The sequence below is a fragment of the Aphelocoma coerulescens genome, chromosome 15 (assembly GCF_041296385.1).
Source record: "Aphelocoma coerulescens isolate FSJ_1873_10779 chromosome 15, UR_Acoe_1.0, whole genome shotgun sequence".
Classification (NCBI taxonomy): Eukaryota; Metazoa; Chordata; class Aves; order Passeriformes; family Corvidae; genus Aphelocoma; species Aphelocoma coerulescens.
Genome location: NC_091029.1, coordinates 2,173,913 through 2,198,147, shown reverse-complemented (window position 1 = coordinate 2,198,147; position 24,235 = coordinate 2,173,913). Strand labels below are relative to the sequence as shown.

The following is a 24,235-nucleotide window of genomic DNA, read 5'->3' as shown; positions in this document are numbered from 1 at the left end:
GGATCCACATCCACCCCACCCCCAAGAAAATCAAACAGCACCTTCAGCATCCACCTTAAGCTACAGCTCCTGACTGCTGGGCACCCGGAGCAGCTCTAACAGGATGCTCACAATTCCTCGGCAGCTTTAATCGGGGTCTGGGAGCATGCTGGCAGCCCTCCTGCTCCAGTCCACTGCCCAAACTGACATTTAAAATAGCTTTATTGCCACATACTTACATTTTAATGTTTTCATGGTACTGCCTGGTGTCTGAAGGCTGGTTGTATAACGGCTGAAATAAATAAGAGAAATGAAGGCATAAATGGTACGGTCTGACATTTAGAAACTTAAACCCATCAGAAGCGCTGCCGCCTCGGTGCAGGTCGCAGCCCGGGCGCCCGTCCCTGTGCCCAGCCCCGCTCCCGGCCGTACTGGAGGGTGCTGGCTCCCGGCAGCGCCGCTCGAGTCCCGGTGCATCCCGGCTCAGCCCGGGGGAGGGCAGGCAGCGCTCAGCGAGCTGGCTCGGAACAGGCGATTCGCGACGTCGTCCAGATCAACACGGCACGGCGAGTACGTGGCTGTTATTCACCGATCGAAAAACGCACTGCGCCTCGGAACATATGACACGGGGGAGGCGAGGGGAAAGCGGGGCTCGGGGAACGGGAAGAGACAGTCTGTGAGCTGCAAGTTGTTATGTCTACGTGGCAAAAGCCTGCCCGAGCCCTCCCGGGGAGCCGAGCGCAGGCAACTGCAGGCAGGACGAGTGTTTGCCCTGGGGTTTCCAGCGTTGCCAAGGGTGGGTTGGCCCCCAGGCACGGCACCGCACTCCCCCAGCACCCCTGAGTACAGCGATGCTCATCTGTTCCTCAGCAGCGGCAACTGGGCTCCAGCAGACACGTGTTTTCCCCAGGGTTGCTCTATCCCCCACACCCTTAGTGGGGATACGGCAGGGAGTCAGGAGAGTTGGATCCATCCCTGGTCACTGCCCCTGCTACCTTTCCCTTCCCAGGGATTTACCCTTGGGAGCCTGGAGGGTGCCACCTCTGGAAGGAAGAGATGCCAGAGAGACCAGGCTGAATCCCACCCATTGTAATTAACAGCTCAGCACACACTCCAGGGGCTGCCACCATTTGTGTCCACATCAGCAGGCCGACAGGGTGCTCAGGATTAAGCACAGGATTCAACACTTCTATTCACTATCTTAAGCTGCTGCGAACATGTCCAAGACTGGGATAACCAAAAGCTTGCCATAGCCCAACCATCACAAGCAACCAGGCACCAAAAGAGCACAGCTCACGTCTGACCACAAAAACATCACCAAGTACTCACGCAGTTCATCCACAGACCTTCCCCAAACCAGCTGTGAGCATCTAACATTTGTGGCCACAGGCAGAGGGACATGTGATGGCCTGGTTGAAGGTAGCATCCTGACCATGGATACACACACCAGCTCACCCTCCTACTGTGGCCACAGGGCTCAGGCTGTGCTCTGGGTCTACCCGATTTCATCTCAGATTAAACACAGGAAAAGGGCAGAACATCTGCTGAGCATCTGCTCAACCAGGTGAGCAGCACTGGAGGCAACAGGACCTGTGAACAAAGATGGGTCCTTTTCCCCTCCAGTCTGCAGAAGGTGCTACTCCCACATCCTCTGTGGTATCTCCCTATCACCACCACAGGTGCTTGGCACAGAAGCTTGTTTTTCCACACAGCCTGTCTCCACACAGCCTCTCTATCTACACAGATACTGCCTCACCACTCTGCTGCCACACAGGACAGCCACATCGATCCACACAGAACAGGGCTGGGTGTAGCTCTCCCCACGCCATCACTGCAGCCCCAGCAGGTCATCAGCTTCTCTTTCTGGCTGCCCTTGGCCACGTCCCTCTTCACTGTGAAAGCACACGTAATCCCCAGGCGGAAGGGCCACGCAGAGGCACGTAATCCCCAGGCAGACAGGCAGGGGAGATGAACCCCGTGTTCCAGGAGGGATGCAGGGCTGACGGCAGCGACCGGGTGTCCATTACCTGGCGAGGGGGTGATGGGCTGCAAGTCTGCCAGGAGACACCTGGCCACCCTGTGCTGGCAGAGCCAGGGCAGATGAGAGGAACGAGCAGGTCCTCACAAAGAAGACCTTCTCAGTGGTATCCTTTCCCCAGGGGTGTTTCTATCATGAATCCTCTCAGATCTGCTGGTTTGACTCCAGGCTCAGAGCTGGCTGTGCGCTTCACGCTTGGAAAGCTCAGAGGAACACAGACATCCGTCTCATCACGTAGCTCGAGAGAGGCAGGTCTGCACCACAGAGAGGAGAAATAGAGCCACAGCTCCAGAGCATCACGTCCACAGTCACCCTGGAAAGCTCAACTGCAGCAACTGCTGGGAGGCCTTGACCAGTGACTGTCTTTTGGAAGAGGACTGCAAGAACTGGAAATACTGAGAAATAAGCGTCTCTCTTCCCTCCTTGCTCATAAAAATCAAAGCAAAGAAGCTCACACCTGGCAGGTCACAGAGACCTTCCTCCTGGGAGAAGCAGTGGAATTAACGATTTGGTTTGGACCTGGGTTAGAAAATGCTCATGTGCACATGGACATCACAGATGCCCTGATGCCAACCAGCTGACCAAAAGCTAATGATTCCTCTCCACTATATATGATATGAACACTTCAAGTCTTAGCTAGCAAACCTAAGTGTTAGCAGACAAGCACTGGAACACATCACTTTAAAAGAAATGCCTGAACATTCAGAAATAAGAAATTCTGGGACCCAAACCAAGATCCACACGACACCAGCACCTCAAAGAGATTTCTATCTGCACAATAGCTTCAGCACTGTAACTCAGCCCATGCAGTGGAAGAAGCCCAGGAGACAAGTTCTCCTTACCCACAGAGAACTTACAGACTAAATACTTAAAGATTTATTCTCAACAGGTCAGAGACTGAGAAACAGCATCTTCCCTCAGAGCCATCCACAATGGCTCTGAATTCCACCTTTCTCAGAAAGTTAAGCAGAAGCAAAGCTCACAGGTCAGATAGGTAAGGTGATGTTCAAAACATCCTCAGTGCTTCTCCAAGGTTAGGAACAAGTAATGCATTTCTCTGGGGGATGACATTTTAGAAAAACACAATTGCAATGCAAAGCTATTACTGGAAAAGCCCTGGATTTACTGAAAGCTTTTTAGAAATAAAACAGAATGAAAGGTCTCAATTGCTTTCTGGACACTGCAGGGTTCAGACTATGCATCTCAAAAACATTTCTCCCTGGGGAAAACATGGGGATATTTTTTAAATGGTACCACTACACTGCAGGGATGAACCAGAGTCCTGGTGCACTGAGTCACAAGCTCCTCCTGACCCAGAAGGGAGCACCAGCTTCCCAGGACCTGAACTGGATCCCTGCTTCCTGGGATTCCCTGGGCCTCCTGCTGCAATCTGCCAGCAGCACACAGTTCTGGTGCCACGGCTGACTGATTTCCACTGCAACCTCTCACCTCACCCATGAACCCGGGCACGCTGCCTGCACTGAGCCAGTGTGCATCCAGCACCATCACTGCTCCAAAGGCACCACCCAGAGCTCTCAGAACAGCCAGAACAGGACATTTGAGCAGAGCCAACAGCAACGCACAGCCCTGCTGGTGACAGCCACACCTCTCCTTGCAGATACTGGATTGGCACCAGGATGCTCAGCCTCCCTGCAGGAGACTCGCGGGCTGTGGCAGGCGCAGGGCTGGAGCGTGTGGTGTGTGACATGGTGGAGCAGGCACGGGCATGGGGCAGAGCACGCAGAGCTGCTCTTCTTCCTGGAGCTGCTTCCTTTCCAGCTCAGAAGAAGCTGTGACGATTCATCTCGTCTCTCGTAGGCCACTGGCAGGTCCTGGGCGCTGCTGTGCCCGGCATGGCATGGGGGCTGGGCCATAGGAAGTGCCTCTCCCATGGCACATGGAGCAGACAGTCTGCAGGATGCACACAGAGCCCAGCTGGGTTTTCTCAGAGAGGTTTCCCCTTTTCCCCTGCCTTCCAATGAGTAAGGCACAGAGACAGAGGAAAGGTTTGCACTGGGCTCTGTTACAGACCCCATCGTGCAGTGTCAACACCCAGGGACAAAACATCAACAAACCGAAACAAGGAAAAAAAAACCAAACAAGGGAGGAGGAAGGAAAGGAAATGCAACATCTTTCGGATGAGAAAGCACCAACCCTGGGCACTGCCAGCCTTCAGAGCAGAAAGAGGAAAGGGTTTGACCCTGGTGACTCAGAGGAGTAATGATGAGTGTTACCTCCCCAACAAGGAAGTGGGCTTTGTCACGTGTGACCTCTCCCTTATACACAGGGGAAGACAGCAATTAGTGCCACCTCCACAAGGCAAGCGCAAATTACAGCTGTCGAAGCCTGTGAGCTGCCTGCTCCCATCTCATACAGATGGCTCCCTCCACTGCATCCCACGGCTGGTGCAAAGCAGGGGATTCTCTGTCAGACTGGGTCCGATCCTTCCAGCAGCATCACTGCCAAGGCACCTTTTCCAGGCACCCTTCTCCAGGACCCAGCCCCCAGGGGGTTGTTTCCAGCTGCCCCTCCAGCAATCAGTCCTTTGACTTACAGATGGATTTTTCCAGATGAGGGAGCAGCCCAAAACTGACAATTTGTTCTAAGTTGTTTTCTCAGCCTCCCTGTACATGAGAGAGACCGAAATAGGAAGTGTGCGAGTCCCGATACCTGCAGGTTGTGGCAGCTGCAGTCGGGCTGTGCTCACGGAGCACCCTCCAGCACCCCCCTCCTTTTCCAGTGGGTGGGACAGAGGAGAGTCCAAGCACCCATCCCTCCACACAGCACCTCGAGGCTGGCTGACCAGGCAGCAGCCCCACAGTGCTGGTGCTGTGTCTGCCACCAGCAGATGAAGCCATCAGCATCCCAAGCAGAGGCAGACTGTGCCACAGCCCCTTCCATGCTCCAGCTCCACTGCAGCGTGTGAGGAAGGAACCAAAGGGTTAACCCTCTCCGAGGAGGGCTCTGTGTATGCGTCTGCCTTCGTTTCAGTACTCATCTCAGTCACTTTGCTTCCTGCCTTGGTGCTGTGCCAGCAAGAGGTCCGGGCCAGCAGCACACTTCCTTCTGACAGACACACACACAGGGTGCCGTGATCGCTCACCACCCAGGAACCTCTCCAAACCTGGCCCGGCTCCCGCTCCCCGCAGCCAGAGGTAACACTCACCAGCTCCACCTGGGGACCCAGTCCTTCCAGGATCCGGTGGGCAGCCTCTGCCTTCTTCTGCAGGGAGGAAAGGGGAGAGGAAGAAAAAAAAGTTATTCGTGCCATCAGTTACAAGTCGCAGCTCTCTGCTCCAGCTCTCCCCTCTGCTAAAACCCCTTCTCAGACCTCCACAGAGCCATCACAAGTCCCACCCCTGCCTCAGAGCAGGTGGAAAGGTTCAGCTCAGCCTCTGGACCCGCAGGAAAAACCTGTGGGCGAAGGGCTCCGGCACTCGGGTTATCCTGACTTTAATGCATCCGAGCTCTGCCCAGGAAGTGACCCAGATCCCCGAGCCCTCTGGGTGCCAGGCAGGGGGACTGTGCCCGTTACCTCTGCGCGGCTGCCCTGCGAGCAGGAGGGCGGGCAGAGCGGCACTCGCGCAGAGATGCCCTTTCTAGGATTCATCGCTTCACGAGCATGTGATCATTAGAGTTGAGCTGCCCTTGGCTCCTCATCGTGCTCTCGCTTCCCTCCCCTCCCTGCCGCAGAGGAGCCCTTCCCCGTCCCCTCCCGCCCCCAACCAGGCTACCTAGTGCTTATTAAAGGCAAAAAGCCACCCAGGAACACGTGTCAGGGGCTGTGCAGTGGTTACTAATTAAACAGGCCTGAAAAAAAGACATGGGTTGGCTGTAGCAGGAGTCTAAATAAAAGATGACATTTTCAGTAAACAGCACTTCCTCGCAAAGCCAGGCTGTTCAGGGGGGTTACTGACAGTCCGATAAATCCAGATCACTGCACGCTGCCGACACCACGGGCTGAGCCACTGAAGCCAAATACCTGGCAGTGATGGGGATGAGGAGATGGATTTTCCGAGGTTCAGATAAAATAGGTAGTTTTAGCTATTTTGGGGTAAGGGAGACAGAAAATCCCCAGCTGCCTAAAACAGGGAGCTGAGCCCCAGGCCTGGGGAGCAGGGGTGGGCTGGGGTCTGGGCTCCTGGCAGAATCAGAGGGGCTTGGCAAATCCTGGGCAAAGTTCCCCCAGGGCAGGGAAGGGATTTCAGCTGCAGGGGTCCGGCTTACAAAGCTCTCCAGCATCAGGCACCTCTCATACTGGCTCAGGGTAGGATGAGCTTCCCAAGGACTCGGCACAGGGATGTCTCGCCAAAGGCTGGCACACGGCCCTGTCACTTGCCCCCACATCCACGCCCGTGGAGAGTTTCCAAAAGTTTCACCTATCCCCCCACTGCTGGCAGGTCCTCAAAAGCACTGATGCAGCTGTAGGTGTGCAGACTCCTCGCCGGGGCCTTGTGCACCCACACAGAGTCTGATTTGCCAGCGTGCGCTTTGAAAGAGTCACCCCAAGCAGCCGTGTGAGTCACCCTGCCCACCGTGGGGCTCAGGCCCTGACAAATGGCCCTGGCCAAAACCAGACCCATCCCAGCTGCAAAGCCTGCCCCAGGTGCCTCACCACAGCATGACCAGGAGAGGTTTCCAGTTCCTGTATTTACTGTATGCTCAGGAGGACACAAAGCCTCTGTGCAATTTAAAAGCGACTTCAAGGATGCTGAGACAGATGTAACCAATGTCACCGTGCAGGGAGCCTGCCCTGGCACCATCCCCACACAGGACAGGCAGCAGCCCTACTCTTAGTGCATCCCTGCCTGGTTATCCACACACAACAGACCCTGGGGTTCACAGATATCCTGATCACTGCCCACCTAACTCCGTTAATGGGAATGAGCCAAGTCTGCCCAGGGACCTGCCCCTTGGAGAAATTCATCACACAATGGATGAATTTCTCTGAGCCAGAGATCAGTAGTTTGGTCTCCACAAGCTGTAAAACCTGCTGACCTTGGAGAACAACAACACTGTGGCATTAAGAAGTCTTACAGAATTAAAACCAGGGGTAAGATTTTCAGGGGAGGCAGGATCATTAAAACTGCTAAAAACACTCTACATCAGTGGCCGAGAGGATGAATTGGCCAATGCCCTCCTGCCTGCCATTGGCTGCTGGTGAGCAGGAGGCATCAGCTTACCTAAATTTTTTTGATGCACACCTGGGACAAAAAGCAGCAAACCAATTAATTGCAGTCTGCATAATTATGGGTAGAAGACTGCAGCCTCACTTAGGGCAGACAGTCCCACCATGGGCCTGTTCTCCTGGGCACCAGCGCTGGTGGAAGACGCCCGCAGCAGGGATGGCACAGCAAAGGACCAGTGACGCTGCAGGTCTGTGTACAATGAGATTAACTTCGAGAAAAAGCTGAGTATGTTCAGCTTGCTGCATTTGCCACGTTTAGACAACTTAATGAGACAAGCCAGAGGCAAACCACCATAGGCAGAACATGTGGCGAATCAAGAAGAATGACATAATTTGTCTTGCATTAACCAACTGCAATATACACGTCTCCAGAACGAAAGATCAGGAGCAGAAGCTATTCCGAGCACGTCATATCTTTGTACGTACACAAAGAAATGCCTCTATCTTGAAAGCTGCCCAATTAACACTTGACACCCACTGCAATTGCTAATGCTCCTTGCTGCCTTTATCAGATCATAGCAGAACCATAACGAGCTGTCTGAAAGGCCTGGCAGACCGAGGTGAGAGCTGGCGGCAGAATTGGGAAGAACACACAACACCCAGCAGAAGGTTCCCACCCCACACTGGGGCTCACACCTCTAAGGACAGACAGACACAGGGAGGTGTGTTCCTGCCTAGGGATCCAGCAAGCCCAAAGCCTGACTGGAGAATTTATGCAAGCCTCAAACTGTTCAGGTGCAAAGGCAGCCCCCCCAGGCCCTCCTGCAGCAGCGGGACCTTTGCTGAAGACCACCAACAGTCCTGGTAAACCCTTTCCTTTCCAAAGGCACGGCCACCTAGGACTTGGTTCCAATACTAATTTTGTTAGGAGTATGCTTAGTGACAGACCTTGCAGAAGAAAACCACGGGGTTCATCCCACATCTGCTGAATGACCCCACCCGTGTCTGCATTCCTGTTATTTAATAGAAAGAAATGTATCAAGAAGCAAACCCAAGCCTTTACCTCTAGTGAGACACATGAAGATCCCCACCAGTTGTACAGTCCCTCTGCAGCTCCACAGTGAGCAGGCAAAGACCCCTTTTCTTGATCTGGTAGAGAATCCTGAAATACTGCTCCAGCAGAGGAGCAGTGGTGCTCATCGTGGGACCTCCAAGTGCATTTCTGGAGGGATCAAGAAGCACATCCGAACCAAAACCACGGTCACTGCAGGCCACGGATTCAGAAGGGAACCCACAGATGTGGCAGGCAGCAGCATTTGCCCCTACAGAACCTCTCTCCCCCTGGGCAGGGGCACAGGCAGGGACACAGGCAGGCAGATCGCGCTCTTACCCCGGCTCATGCTCCTCCAAGGGGCCTGGAACTAAAGAGATCTTCGCCAACAGCAAAAACCTCCCTGCAGACTACAAAAAATCTTCACTCTCGCCTAAAGAGCATTTGGCTTCCAAAGCAAACTCCAGCCCCTTGCTTTTCCTTTGAAGAAACTTAAAATAGGCTTGGGAGGGGAAAGCAGGCAGGAGAGCAACTTTCCGGCCATGTGAGCTCCCGTGGGGATGATGAGCCAACCCCACGAGGCAGAGGAGCAACCGAAACCAGAGGAGGGAGAGTCTGGGATTTTGCGTGGGCTCTTCTTAAAGCGAAGTTTAAAAATGGAAGAGAAGGAAACACAGGAGTTATTTTGAGAAAGCGGATCTGAAATTAGGAGGCGGCACTTTCTTGGACCGACTCCAGCCATGGTTCCATGCAGCACAAAGCTGCTGCAGCTGAACCGTGCTCCCAGGGTTATTTATAGCATCCCGTAGGCAGCAGTGCTGGGGACTGGGAGGGTTTCTGTTTGGGACCAGGCATGTCCTGCACAGAGATATGCAAAGCCCTTCCAGAGGCAGGAGACTGCGCTGGAAAAAGTTCCCGTCCTGGCACCACAACATCCCCGGGACAGGCAGGGCTGGGGGAGCAGCATGGCAAAGAGGCAGGCTGGAGCAGGATTTTGTTTAAAACAAAGTTCAGGAGAGGTGTGGCTGAAGTCAGCAGAAATCATGGAAACCCTCAGGCGAGACACCTCTCTGCATGCAGCAAGAAAGCAAACAGTACAGCCAAAATGTGCTGGGACCAAACCACGACCTGGCAATGCCCGTTCCACAGGGAAAGATTTTCACTCCTACAACCACAAGTACTATTTTTTTCTCTCCTTTAAACCTCAGCATGCTCCCTCTGAGAGCCAAACCACCCCAGCAATTTGCTGCCCTCCACACAAAGCAAGTGGGATGAGCCCCAGTGTTGTGGAAGGGAAAGCAACACCCCTCCCCCTCCAGCTCCTGCAGGGATGGCCACCACAGTGCTCTCAGCAGACCAAGAATGAGTGCCCTTTTTGGGCTCTCCTTGAACCCAAATACCCTGAGCACCAGGGGACATTGGTCAGCCTCAGTGGTGTGAGCCTGGCCCCTCTCACCTGGCCCAGGGGCTGATGTTCTCCAGGGCTGCCCATGGGATGCAGCTGCCCTGCACGCTCCCCCACCTCCCTGTGCTCAGCTGGAGCCATCTCCCCGCCACACCAGCAGCGACTGAGCCACATCCCCAAGGCTGGGGCCAGCAGATGATGCAGTGGGGGTTACAAGTGACTCATCACAATCAGTAAGAAAACAGAGGAAAGAGGTGACGTTGGAGCCGTGTGTTCACACCAGTCCCCACCTACCCCGAGCAGAGTGTGACGAGCCGACTCATTTCAGCGACTTGCTGCTCTCTGCCTTTGGCTCATCACTGCCAGACAGTTTCAGCCCTTGGTTTGCTCCTACCCCCACCCATGGCCAGTGGGGGAACCCCCAGACACAGCTGGGTTTCCACTCACACATTCACCCCACTCTGTTGTCTGCAGGGCTGTGGTGCCCTTCACAGGCAAACTAAGGTTGAAGTGATGTGCCAGCAAGGCTTTGCCGCTGCAAACCACGGCTGAACCTTCCACCGCTGCAAAACTGCTGGAAATGTTGGCACTGCACAGAAAACTTCCAGAAATCCACGTTTTAGCACTGCAGCAGTTACAGGAAAGCTCCAGTCACTCAACCCAACGAGCCAGGGCTGTGTTGCAGGGTCTGCCTTCCTCCCTCCAGCAGATTTGGGATCTCTGACATTCTCGTCACTACTTCCAAGCTCTGAAAATGCAGGACATGGCCTTATCTGGTCTGGGTTAATCACAGACAATCTTTTAAGTCAGTACAGCTATTGGGAACTCCAGATCCTGAAACAGACACCAGGACCATTAAAAAGCCAAAACAAATGAAAGTTTCCTTAAAATCCAATAAAAATTTTAAAAGATTCTCAGTGACTCCAGGATAATTGTTTATCTTTTTGGAAATCTTACTATCATGGAGAAATGTCAACAGCATCTGAATTCTGGCCTTTCCAGCTTTCCTCCGGACTATCCAAAAGCCCATTTTGCATCACCAAGCCCAGATGAGGCAGAATAAAAGTTATTAGAAACAAAAGCAAAACAAACAAGGCCCTTTCATCAGCCAAATACGGAACACCCCCATCCCAACTACCCTGTAAACTGGAATTTGAAAAAAGCCCCGTAGATTAAATGCTCAAAAGCACTTTCACTGATAAGGTCTTATTTACTGCACCAGCTCCGTGCTGACGAGGCAGGCCCGATTCTTCCCTTTCTCGTGTAAATCAGGAGTTCATAGAAAATCAGAGTTCTACAGACATCAAATCCCTGTAGGATCTGAGTCACACTCAGTGTCTGTGAGTAGTTAAAGGCAAGATTATACTTTGCAATGCTAAAAGCCTTCATTTATTTATTCTCTTATTTATGGATGGGGCATTAATGCTTTATGAAGGTATTTGAGGGTAAACCGATAGCTGGGAACACGCTCTGCACAGACACAACAGCAGCAGGGGGTGGAAAAAGTTCCAAACAATCCTTTGAATTCCAATTTTACGGCATAATGCTGAATTTATAGATAGATAGCTGTGCCCTTTTGAAGGAACAAGCACCAAGACAGAAAACGAATTAAAATTTAATCTTATTGATTTCCACCAGCTCAATCTCAAGAGCAAGACAGACGCTGCTGCTGCTTCCACTGCCTGCACTGCATCAAACCCAGTTTTTCGGAGGGCTGACAGCGGAGCAGGGATGGGCTCACAGGGCTGTTGGCATCCACAGGGGCCACATGGGGGGACTGGTCCTAGCCCTGGCCACGCTGTGGTGGGTCACAGCACGAGGTGTCCCCTCCCTGGCACGGCACGGAGGGCGAAGTCACGCCACGTCCTGACGCGACCTCTCCCTCTCCGATAAATGAGCGCAATGTTTCAGAGGAAGCTGCCGTGTGCTGGTTTGCAGGGACACGAGCACGCGAGCTGCTTTCTGTCTGCTGGCCTCTGAGCAGGAGTCCTGCTGGCTCCGGTGCACGGCAGGGCCGCAGGGAGCCTCCAGCCACCCGCATCTGGCTCGCAGAGAGCTGGACACGGGCACCACATCACCACAATACTCACGGGTGCCTCTGCGTGCACATCAGCCCAGGAGCGGATGGGGACTTCGGACACACAGGTGACTTGGAGGAGAATGCACCCAGCCAAGCCACGGTGGGATGCTGGGTGGCAGCTTCCTCCAGGACACACTGCCAAGGAGAGCTTGGCCAGCCCTGCATCCCAGGAAAGGCACAGAGCATTGCTGCTCTCCTCCCTGTGCCTAGCAAGGGCCTTGGAAATTTCCGTTTAAAGCACAAAAACATCTTCAAGCCCAGGTATGTTCAATCGATTTCAAGGGAAGGTGGATGCAAGGAATCCCAGGAATGGCCCAGTGGAATAAAGCTGGAGCTAAAAATACACATAGATGATCCGTCTTTGTTATGGGGATTTGAGGTGGAAGAAAGCTAAGTTCTGTCGATACAATAACACATCCCAGAGGTGCAAATTAAAGCCCTCAAGGAGGCTGTGTCACACAGCCACCACCTCTGAGGTGCCAGACCCAGCAGAGACCAGCTTTCCTCCGCAGGGGAGACATTAAAATTGCTCACAGGGCTTAATTTAGGAAATCCCAGACCCCTCCATCACAGTCAGCCTCAGGATCAACTGAGGCATCCATCCCAACCTGATTTCTCCAGGTAGCTCTGTGCCACCCTGCCAGCAACCAGCTCCTGGAGAGGAGCCCCGAGCACCCTGCAGCCAAAACTGTCCGCTGAGCTTCCCACGGCACTTTTCAAATGCTCTTGGCAATTCTGGCCCCCGTAACTGTTTTCAAACATCATTTTGTTTCTTTGAGGACTGAGCACACTTTTGAAAATAGGACTCAAATGCTTCTGACAATGCTGCCCACTGTCTGTTCTCAGGTTAGTCCACAGACAGTACCAAAAACGTTAACTCCCATTCTCATAAATCCTTCCAGAAATGGTACAGTTGGCACTCACAGTGGAAATTTTGGCTCAGATCCACAGATGTATGTTTTTCTGTGTTATACTGCAAAGCTTTCCCAAAAAGTACCTTTTTGGGTGCAACTTCACAGCTCATCTTTGGAAACAAGATAAAATGGCTCTGGTCAGCACACAGCAGGGGAGGAGGCACCTGGATCTTGAATATAAACTGTTCCTCTACAATCCAAGTCCCCTAAAAGCTTCCCAAATGCAACCAAACAGACTCGTAGCCCAGGATTTGACTGCAGTCAAGAGCAGCTTCTCTCCACTCTTCTCCAGTGCAATCTGTACAGTCACCTTTTTTTTCTGGAAATCAATTACATGTCCAGCAGAGTGTAGCAAGAGGGGATTACAGGTCACATTTCCCATAATTATCCTCTCTGACACCGAGGAACTTTTAAAATCATACACGTTAAGTAGGTCACGAGAGGGAACAGCAGCGTGATGGGCATTCAGCATCAGCAAACCTGAATTCGGAGAAAATCGGATACAGCCCGGCGCCGCCCTCATCCCAACCCCTCATCCATACGCAGCGCGGTGGTGAGAAAAATATATAGACTTCCCTGATGAACCATAAGCTAAAATTAGAAACCATTCACGCCTGCAAAGCCACAGCTATCGCCAAAAGGAAAGTAGGTCACAGAATGGCTGGCTAACTTGATTTTCCGGCGTTTCTAGCTGCTCTGTCCTCACGTAACCTCTCCTCTCCCATGGACCGTTTTTGGTCTCGCCTTTGTTCGGGGTATAACTGCTGGCAGTGTGCGGCTGCGGCACAGCCTGGCAGCAGCGGTGGGAACGGGCACGGCAGCACCCGCGTGCTCGGTGAAGCACAGACCCGTGGTTCATGAAAAGCTAAGCCAGAGCCAGGCAGAAGCCCCTCCATGAAGCTGCCGCCTCCCACCTGCTCTGGGATTGGCACAAGGGCTGGCTTTCTGCCCCTTCCACAGCACTGCTCTTTAAAGATCATTTCAGGCTTTGCCAGCACTTCTGGGGTGCTTTCCTTTCTCGCCTCCTCCTGAGGCCTGAATATCCTCTTTTTATTTGCATTTCTTACCGTGCACTGCCTCCCTCGAGCAAGCCACAAGCCAAGCGATGCGAGTAAATCCGGCTTTCCTTCCCTTTGTGCATGGGCTGGAGCCCTGGCTCAGCCATTACCGACGCCCTTCCCACAAGCAGACCTCGAGGCATCAACTTCACTGCTTTTCCATGGCACAGAAGAGGCAGAAAGGCTTAAAATTTGGCTCAGTGACCTTCCCCACTCTAGATCAATACATCTCTATCTGGCTTGCTGCCCTCTGCTCCTACCAACTCACCTTGCAATTAAGTGTAGAGCCACAGGTCAGCACAGGAGTGTCTGGGGCTCTCCCACATTCCCAGACAGCTGGATACACCTGGAGGATCTGCTGCCATCAAAGCCACCCCACAGCCGACCACCAGCCACTGCTTTCCACCACAATCTCAACTGACTCTAATCCCAAGACCGTTCCTCTTCCAGCTTTCCTCCTCCTGGCCGCAAAGGAAGAGCAGTCACCACTAAATGCATCCCAAACATTCAGTACACGAGAGGCTGAAAGCTGAGCCTGTGAATGTTCTTTAGAAGGGCAATTACATCCTGATTCCCACTCTTGTTACTGGAGCCTTCACAAAGACAACACTCAGCACTCCCTTCCCCTCGCAGCCCCAGCTCAGCCTCTCCCTGCTGTGGTACTGGAAAGGGTCCTTCCAATCCCCCCAGCCTCAGCCATCACAATTGGCCAGTGATTCTGTCAGCTCTGTTGCCCATAGACAGATCCAAAGGGGGAACCTCTCTGCAACCTGCTCTGGTTTCTGTCAAGCCAAAGGGAAGGTTGTTGGTTGGAGTCTCCAGCCCACAGGCGGGCTCCTTACACGCAACACGCAAGGGGACTTCACAAGAATAGGGAAGAATCGTCGTTTACCCATCCTTGGGATAATTCAGACACCAACACAGAGCCAGATTCAAAATTGTACCAATATTTGGTGTCCAATGTGACCTTTGCTTGCTGAGCACCCACCTGGAATGAGTGCACCTACCACAAAGGTTAATGGTGATAAAATTTCCTGGCACCAAGCTGGCTGAGCTCAGCCTAATGCTTGGAGAAGGTGGTGCGAGGGAACGTGTGACCCTTCTGCTGGCATGGGCAGAGACAAGAGGTGACAAAGCAGGACAGGGGGCTGGCAGGACACCCAGCCCTGAGCAAACTCCAGCTAACGGGGACTGCTACGACTCAGGCTGTTGGGGACGTGGTGGCTGAAGATCATCCTTCCCTCCTGCCTCACCCCCACCCCCCCATTTCCTCCCCTTGTAATGTGGTTCGGCTACACAAGAGTGTCCAAGGAGGATGGGGCTCAAAGGAACAGAAATAAAAATGTTTGAGAGCTCATTTGTTTTGAGCCTCCTTGCTTGCACAGGAGGACAAGCCATCTATCCCAAGACCCCCAGAGAGGGCACTTGGTGGTGAGAATGGCTGTGAGGAACACTTGGTGCCTGCCCCCAAAGCCCAGTGCTGTAAAGCCATCACCAGCTGGCACTTGCTAATGCTTCAAACACTTCGACCTCAGCCTTCACCCACTCACACAACAGACCGTGCCAGCGCTGGGTTTCCTACTGCTCAGGGAGAGAAGCAGATGGAAAAAGGAAAACCAGGAAAATTGCACTGCCTGGGAGCGCAGGGTAGGCGATTTTTTTTCTTTTTAGGAGTCAGGCACCTGGATTTCTGCAGCTCCAAGTGAAATCGCAGGCCTCGCAATTCAAAATAATTAGCGACTGGTAGTTTTCCTTTTATGCAAAATCATCCTTTTTATCCAACACCTAAATGAAAATGAATATGCTTGATTATCTACCAAAGGGCCCAATTTCTGAGCATCGCTCCGATGCACACAGCAAAATTCGTCTCTCCTCGGGCTGCTATTACAGGCAACGACTGATAAATGAGCGGTCAAGGCAGAGATCCAGAGCCAGGGATGCCAGCCTGACCTTTGTTAATGCTATTTACAGCATCAAATGTCCACAAATCCAGCCACGGCTGCGTCCACATCCTTTCTGCTCCAGCCTGGGGGGCTCAGGAGCAGCCAGGAGAGCTCATAGCTGGCCTGCCAGTATTAGAGCACCACAGATGTCACCCTCCATCCATGCAGCCCACCCACTACACCAAAGCCCAAGCTTTGAGGCAGCTTTCGAACAGGTTCACTCACGGGGAAGAAGATAAAGCGAACTGTTTAACAGAGAGGAGTCTGAATCATCTCTTGAGCACTTCATCTCTAAGGCTGATCACAGGAAACCCCCCCAGGCAGGTTCTTCAGAAGACATTAGTGCTCATCCGCAAGGCAGCGCAAGGTACTCATGGCTCAGCCCTCTGCAGTCACCATCCTGACAGGGCTCCATCTATCCCACTCCCACAGCCTCCACCCCAGAGGTAACGCCCAGGAGAATCTCCCACCTGGTGCTTACCAACCTCCCCATCCCTGGCCAGGGTGACACGGCACGATCACACATTTGTGCTTCCATCATTTCCAGACTCACCCTGTTCTCGTCGTAGATGATCTGCACCAAGCTGCGATGTTTGGACTCGATAGGAGGGGGAGAGATGGGTTTCTCAGGCTCTGGTGGTTTGGCTGCTTCTTCCTCCAACTGTTGCTGTGGAAGGAGAGGGGGGAGGAGGAGGGTGAGTCACAGCAAGAAACGCAGCCGTCCCTGTCCACACGAGACTCTCTGTGGTGCTGTGACCGAGGCAGAAACCGCCATGGTAGGAGACTTCCTGCGAGACACGGGCAGGCTGGGGCTGGGGAGGGACGGGGAGAGGGAGGAGAGCTTACAGCAGCCCTGCCACGCAAGCGCAGCGCTGGCCTGCCCCAGGCACCGGCCCTGTGCTCGTGGGTCGGTGTGTTTTAGGCATGGAGGATGAGGACCTGCCTCAAAGGAGCCTCCTGGAACGGGCCTGAGGCTAGAAATAACGATTTTACTGGGAACACTTAAATCCAGCCCGGCTCCCTGCTGCTACCTGCCTGTGGAGCTGCTGCTGCGTGCAGGGAGAGGTGGAGGAGCCAGGGGTGATGAGCAAGGCTGCTCTCCACCCTCAGCTTCACCTTTCAGTGGAGTGGTTAGAGGACATGCCTTGGGATGACTGTTCTCGATTAAATGCCTCGTGCACCAGCCACCCCTGCACTTTGGAATATCACCGTGGTCAGCAGGTAAACCTGGCATTCCACCTGCACCTCTGACTCTCCCAACACTGTGAGGTAGGAGGAGACATCCCAGCCCTTCCTGTAAGTTTGAGGAACTGCTCAGCTGAAAGAGGAAATCACAGATTCCTCCAGGCTGCTCCTGGGGCCAGCCTGCGAGGAGGGAGAGCGCAGCCGTGCGCGGCAGCTGCGGGGCAGCACAGGCACGGGAGAGGGAGCGGCTGTCAAAAAATGCTGAGGATTTTTTCCCTGCTTGGTTCTGAATCTCCAAATCTTTGTAGTTTTTTCCTGCAGCTAAAGCATCCCCTGTTGAAGCATGAGGAAAATCAAGCGAGTCTTGTACTAGGAAGAAAATGCACCTGGGACTTGGCTTGCACCAGAGGCGAGCACACCACTGACTTCCCACAGGCAGTGACAGCTGCTGGCCTGAGAAGAAGGTGGGCACCTATTCCTCCTCCCCGTCATCTCTGCTCCTGCTGACGACACCTTTAGCACACCGGGGCAGGAGGATGAAGCCCAAGAAAGCACTTAAGCACCCAGACAGGTCTAATGGCTTGGCCAGGAAAACTCACACTCCTAAAATTGTGTTTCAGTGGATGAAGCACCCCATGCTGTGGACTCCACCTCCCCACAGGTGGATACCCTTTCCCCCAGAGGGAAAAGCAGCAGTATAGGGAACACCAAGATACAGCCAAAAAAGCTGCTGTTGCTGGCCAGGGTGGGTGGGGAGCAGGCTCTGGCAGAGGCAGGAGAGCCCGTGTCCCATAAATTGGCATGGCCAATAGCCTTAGAGGTACTCCAGCCACGAGTGAGAACAGCCAGGAAACGCCCATCTTGAACCATCTGCACCCTGGAAGGGGATGAACCTTCCCCAGCACTGCAGGGATCTGTCCCTTCCTGCCTGCACACAGCCACACCATGGTGGCACACCGAAGGCTCCAACCACGGGAACAGCCACGAGCCCTCTGCTGTTCTCAGGTGGCCCAAACCACAGGACAGGGGACAAGAGCTCCCCGGGAAGCCACGGCTGAAACCACAGGCTGCAAAGCTGTGCTTGGCATCAGCCCTGGCACAGAAGCAGCACTTCCAGCTGCCAGCTCTTCCCTGGTGTCCTCCTAAGGCACCTATCACACATCCTCACTCCCATGGGATAAACTCCAAGAACTCCAAAGAACGAGCCAGCAAAAAGGATCAGACACATCTTCTACTTCTCTTGGGGAAAATATTTGTGTTTTAAAAAAAGTCAACGCATCCAAAACTTGGCTGTATTGTTCTGGAAACCCACAAAAATTCTGCCAAGTGGTGGGGTGTGTAGCAAGGGATTTCAGACAAGAGGGTTTGATGGCCTATCAGGAAATGAAAGTTTGCCACTAAGTGGAGGCTCTTTAAAAACATCTCATTAGAAGAAAAAATACAAATCTAATTATAGCTGAAATACAGTAGAGAATTAAACTCTACTTGCTGTGGCATAGCACTGTATGGGTATTAAAGGGCCAGATGCTGGGATAAGGATGTGAGGAGGGGCTGGAGGCAGCACACCTGACTGCAGCCCACGACAGCTACTCCTGGGAGCCGTGGGAAATGGCAAAGCAAAATAGGTCAGGGTTCCCAGACAGGGACAAAATGGATTTCTTAAAGGTCTGCCACGAAAGCCAGGCTGGGACTGTGACCTTTACAGGGAGAGAGCGGGATGAGAGATGAGTCTTGACGGCTCCACACTCCCTCCCTCCCCCCAGCAGTGGCTGCCCAAGACCTCCCTACTCTCCCCAAATGCAAGACAGGGCAGCAGTGTTGAAGATGCCATCATTAGCCATAGCCCGGGCTCCTACAGCACCCACAGGCCAAGCCATTTCCAAGTGGAAGAGGTGCCCCCTCCAGGAAAGAGACCCTTTGGCCGGACCATGTGCTATGGAGGGACCACTGCAGCCTGCAGCACTGGTGGGAAGGTGGGTGGTATTTCAGGAAGGCCCCATCCCGTGCTGGAGACACCTGCCCGATGAAGCCAAGGATGTTACACACGCACCCAGCTGCCATCACCTGGGTACTGGGATGCTTCACCTGCCCAGGGAGAGCAGAGCCTTCCAGCCACAGGGCATCTCTGAAAACCACTTTCAAAGAGACAAGGGGAGAACACAGGAAACTCAGCCTGATGGAAGGGGAAACCCTGGAGCTCTTCCACCCGGCCGGCTCCACCTCCATCACCAGGTGGGAGTGTTGTACTCCCGGAGAGCCCTTCGCTGAGCTCAGCGCCCAGGGAGGCTCCGGCGCCACTGCGGAGAACAGCCCAGCAGTTTATTTCTCCTTCAGATCCCCGGTACCGCTGCCAGGAATAAATGCATAAGGATTATCCTTCCCTGTCAGGAAGAGGGGGAGAGAGGACTCAGCGAGAGATTTAAGCGCATATGGCGCATGAATGAGCGGGGGATGGCTGACGGAGGTGGCCTCCTGCCAGGGGTGTGCAGGGTTTGGGGAAGGTTTCTCAGCTTGCTGAAGACGTTTGCTTCTTGCAAAGTCCAGGCAGAGCCTTCCCTGCCATTTTTGGAACAACCAGAAAGAGAGAGATGGTGGATTGTGGTTGGTTGAGATTTTTTTTTTTGCACAGCCTTTCCATACAAATGTATTTAATTACCCTGAGAAGGCCTCCCAAAGACAGAGGGGAAAAGCATTAGGATATTCCGGCTGCATACAATTTCTCCCCTGCTCCACTGACATTCCTGCAGGAGCAGTATCTGTTCCAGGCTCATTGCTTTCCCTCGCTCGTCCTCCTGCACTGACAGCTCGGATGCACAGATGCACAAAACGTTCCTGGAGCATCTCAGACAGGACCCCCTGCTCCAAAAACACTTCTTCCCAGATGTGCTAGCTCTGCTGGAGGACTGGGAGGGGGATGGCTCCAGCCAGAGGGGAAGGAGGCCATATTGGGGGGGTCAGTTTTGCTACCATGACTTTGCCACCACGTGCCAAAAAAAGAAAAAATAAAATTAAATAAGTAAAAGGAAGGGAGGGGACACTTTTACTGCCAACAGCCACTTTTACCTTCTTCCCCATTTAACAGAGCATTTTTGTGGGCAGGAAGAATCATAAAATTTGTTCATAGGGAAGAAATAAAGCAACTGAGCAGCCAACAATAGAAACCCCATTTCCTTATGGAAGGACAGCTTCATTTGAACAGCAAGGAGCAGATGCTGCTCCTGTCAGCATCAGCAGCAGCTCCTCAGCATCCCTGAAAAGTCAGGCAGTGGATCGCTGGAGTTGTCAGTGTTTGGTAAGGGAAAATATAGATGGGGAAGATCAAGTGCATGCTCATTCTCGAGGAGCTTCAACAAACAGCCCAAGTAGAGGTTTCGCTCCATTCCCAAATTCCTACTGCAGCTACAACCCCTTGGGAAAGGTAATTTCTCTTGGGCAATTTGGGATTAGCAGCCATCAGGGAGTTCAGAAACTCACCCCAAGCAAAGGAAATAAAACAAAACCAGAAAGAAAGAGGCAGAGAAGTGGTTTGCTTTAAGAAGTGAAAGCCCTTAAGTCTGTGGGTTTTTTCACAGACATCCCTAAAGGTTTTGTCATATTAATCTCTTAATGGGTTTATGGTAATTATGTACAGGCCAACACTGAGTGGGCCATCCTTCTACTGGGGAGTGCTCCTGTGCAGGGTAAAGCTGCAGCCAGGAAGATCAGATTCAAATCCCAAGCACAGCCCTGACTGGAGCCGGACCAGATGCTGCTCATGGCTGCAGAGCTGGAAAGCCCCAGAGAAAGGGGACTGGATGCACTGGAAGGGCCATTTGGTCATTGCAGCAATGTTTTAAACAGGCCAGTACTGAATACTGGCAGCAAGAGCACCAGGGAGACAATTGCTGGAAGGGAAAAAGAAAAGACCTTGTGCTACGTGGGCTGTACAGACGACTCGGATGACCCAGGCTGTGCTTCCAGCTCTGCTGCTTACCCTTACATGTCCACTGCCAAGTCACTGAGGACACATTTTTCTCCCTTCTGGGTTCTCTGACATGCAAAGAGCCTACAAGCTGGGTTTCTAAAGCTCCCTCCCTCATGTTGCAACTACCAGCTCCAGACTGCCGGCAGAGCAGACACCGCCCATGTCACGACAGGGAGCAGGGACACAGATGATCCTGGGGCACCGGCACTGCTACTTCCCCTCTGTGGCCATGCAGGGGCAAGGACAGGGCCTGTAGCAGCATGCAGAAGCAAGGACATATGTCCTCCTCCACACCACAGCCTCTCACCTGCTTCTTCTTCAGCTTGGAGATCTGCTGCTCCACCATGGTGATCTCGCGGTCCACGCGGTCCATGTTCTGAATGAGCTCCTCCTTGGAGAGCCGGGCGGGCAGCAGGTCCAGCTCGGCGTCAGGGTGAGCAGGGCTCACGGGCGACACGGGCTCCAGTTTGCCAGGCAGGCCACGATCCTGGGAAGCGTAAAACAACCAGATCATCTCTCTCCCAGGAGACTCTGGATCCTTCTCTCATCCTCCCACAGCTCCCTGGCCCATTCCCAGCCTTCTGAAATACACAAAACCCTCAAAAAAACCTGCTAGACTAGGGAGTACCAGCTGTCAGATCACATCACCACAGTGCTCCACAACCTCCAGCATCTCCAGAGAGAACCAGGTTATTCTCCCAGGGACATGACAGCAGCTCTTCCTCCTGACAAAGCCTCAGAGGCTCCCACCACCTTGAGTGCTGCTCATGTTCTTACAGGATCAATAAACCTATCCATATTCAGCAGCTCCCAGCACCACTGTCCCTTCAGAGGGCTCAAGGCTACATCTTCTCTGCAAAAACGAGACACCACAGTCACATCCTCCTCAGACACAGGCACAGAGACAAGAGCAGCATTAACCATGCAGAAGGAGAAGGGGCTATGAGGGCAGCCCCTTGGAGGAAAGACGGCTCCCAGCTCCTTCATGGAGGTCTTCTTCCATCTCTTCTGAAACTCTGGGGATACTCTGAGTGTTGGATGTTGAATGCATCCATCCATATATGGAGAGAAATGGGATAGGTGAGTCAAGATAAAAATAGACCGAACTGATGTTTTTCAAATTCCCGATGAAGAGGCTCTCAGCTCAACAAAACCCTTCAAGTCAGAGACTGGAGAATTCACCAAAACCTCCATGGCTGTGACAGGGAGCTGCTCTAATGGCCCAGGGCTGAGGGCAGAGGGAAAACACATGGAAACGCTCAGCTCTGCCGCCAGCAGTGCAACAACTTTGCTGAGCCCAACTAGCTGGCATCCCAGGAGCATCCTGCAGCCACGCTGCCTCTCCTGCACACCACCCTTCCCCTCTCCAGCTCCAAGAAAAGGAGCCCATTTTCTGCCAACACAAGCTGCGTGCCTGGATGAGCCTGCCCACCACGGATGAACGCACCTGGGATGAAGCAGCTGTTTAACAGCCACCGGCCACACAGACGGGGATCACGGCACACCACCAGCTACCCTGACCCAGGACACTCCTCTCTGGCAGCCACCCAACGCCTTAATTAAAAGTTTATCTATTCATTTGCTTAGTGAGTGGATGGATTTCTCTTCCTGGAGGGGGAGAAGGGGAGCGGTGGCTCCGTTTGTAACCCTAAACCGCTGCCAGGCTGGGCAGACTGCAGCTGCTGCGAAGGGGAGGGAACGGGAGGGATGGGGGGAGGCAAACAAGGGAAGAAGTTCACACAACTTTGCCACCTTCATTACAGCAGCCCTGTACAAAGACAACACTGCTCTGCACCAGCTGGTGCTGAGCACCCTCCCCTCCGTGCTGACACAGCCACCGGTGAGGCCAGGGCTGACCCTCAGCCCAGGCTGGTCCTCCTGCCATGATGGAGCTGGATGGTTGGGAACCCCTCTGTGCTCCCCCATCTAACCAGGCACGTGGGTGATGGCTCTGGGTTACTCACCAGCCGTGCTGCAGCTCATGCTGAACGTGGTGAGTGTGCAGATACTGCCCTGGCACTGCTCGGTACCTGTCCCTGCTGGGTGCAGCCTGGAGGCACCAATGCCCTTCCCACTGCTGCCATCAAGGGACAGAAAGCAAAGGAGCACCCCAAAACCCCGCTCTCACTGTCCTGCCTCGGGCCCATCCAGCCCCAGGAGCACAAAGGCACCAGAAAGGCTAAGCTGGTTGTATCCAGCATCCATTCAGAAGAGAAACCAGAAGAACATGAAAGCTTTCTGGAGAATCCTGAAGAGAAGCTCCCATCTTGTTTTATTTTCCCAGCATTAGGCATCAAAAAGGGTCAGTCTGCTGCAGTGGGAAGGCTTTGTGTTCTCCACAACCGGGGGTTTTTTTGTGGTTTTGGTTTTTTTTTTCAAGTCACGAGGAGCAGGACAACCACAAGAAGCCAAAAGATAAATTAGGTGTTCATAAAATCTCGTTCAGATGAAGGTACAGGAAGGGGAAGTGGCAGTGGCTTGTAGGTGGGTAGGTTTTTCTAAAGGAAAGGAAGCTACCTGCCAAAAATGCAGGAGAGAAAGGCTCCTCTCTGTGCACATGAAACCAATGACACTTTCTCACATCTGCCAATATGCAAGACAGGGCATCTTTAAACTTCTGCTTGGCACAAAATCCCTCAGAAACCTGGTTTCTGATACATTTTTATCTTTTCACCTTGCGGAATCTGAAGCAAAAGGGCAGCAAAGCTGAGTAAGGGAAATAGCTGCAAGTCACAGCACAAACATCACCATCATCTGGTATTAGGAGACGATTACAGCAATAGAGAGAGGCAACGTCCTTGGACCTCACATACTGGGCACTGTCATGTCACAAGCACCTCTCTAAATCAACAAAATGACAAGCAGCAAAAAGAAGGAAAAACCAAAACTAAAGGCAAAAAAAAAAAAAAAAAATCTTGTCTGTGCAGTGGTGACATCCAAAAAGCAGAGCTCACGGATTTATGCAAGGTATAAAGAAGCCCTTCTAAATCACAAAAGTGGGTTGGAAAGTGGTTTGCAAAGACCAGAATCCACTCAGAGCGTGGGGAAGACCCCAATGGTCAGAGATATTTCAACTAGTGCTCTGCTTCCTACAGCTCTCAAGAAACCCTCAACATATATTCCCCTGCTTTAGACAGTGTCATACCCTGAAAAAGTGCAGTGTGAAATGTGAAATTCTTCTCATCAACATGAAGTCACAGACTTCCAAAGCAGCAAGAGCTGCGAGAGGTGGAATAAATCTGCTGGAGGGAAGAAAACAATTACTGCATTACTCAAGTTGATTTTTTTCTCAGTAATTATGCTGTTTCCATGTGATTTGTTTTTACACATGGCTAACAGCTACTGCAGGTCCCGTTTATCCCTGGCCTTGTTTTGTGATTTATATGATAACAAGGGTGGGTGTGTGGGGGGCAGAGGCTGCACAAACCTCCCCGCAGCAAGAGGAGGTGCTGGCACTGAAGAAAACAATTATCACTGAGGAGGTTGTCAA

General features: G+C 52.8%; 1 protein-coding gene across 1 annotated transcript in view; it reads right to left on the bottom strand.

The window, feature by feature from the left end:
* Positions 1-24,235, bottom strand: part of NCOR2 (nuclear receptor corepressor 2) — a 230,343-nt gene that overhangs the window by 95,130 nt on the left and 110,978 nt on the right. Inside the window, exons 5-8 of the mRNA XM_069031075.1 lie at positions 21,053-21,232; positions 16,150-16,263; positions 5,184-5,240; positions 219-271 (exon numbers count right to left, since the gene is read on the bottom strand). Of these exons, the coding sequence (XP_068887176.1) occupies positions 219-271; positions 5,184-5,240; positions 16,150-16,263; positions 21,053-21,232 (404 nt within the window). The remainder of the gene's footprint in view (positions 1-218; positions 272-5,183; positions 5,241-16,149; positions 16,264-21,052; positions 21,233-24,235) is intronic.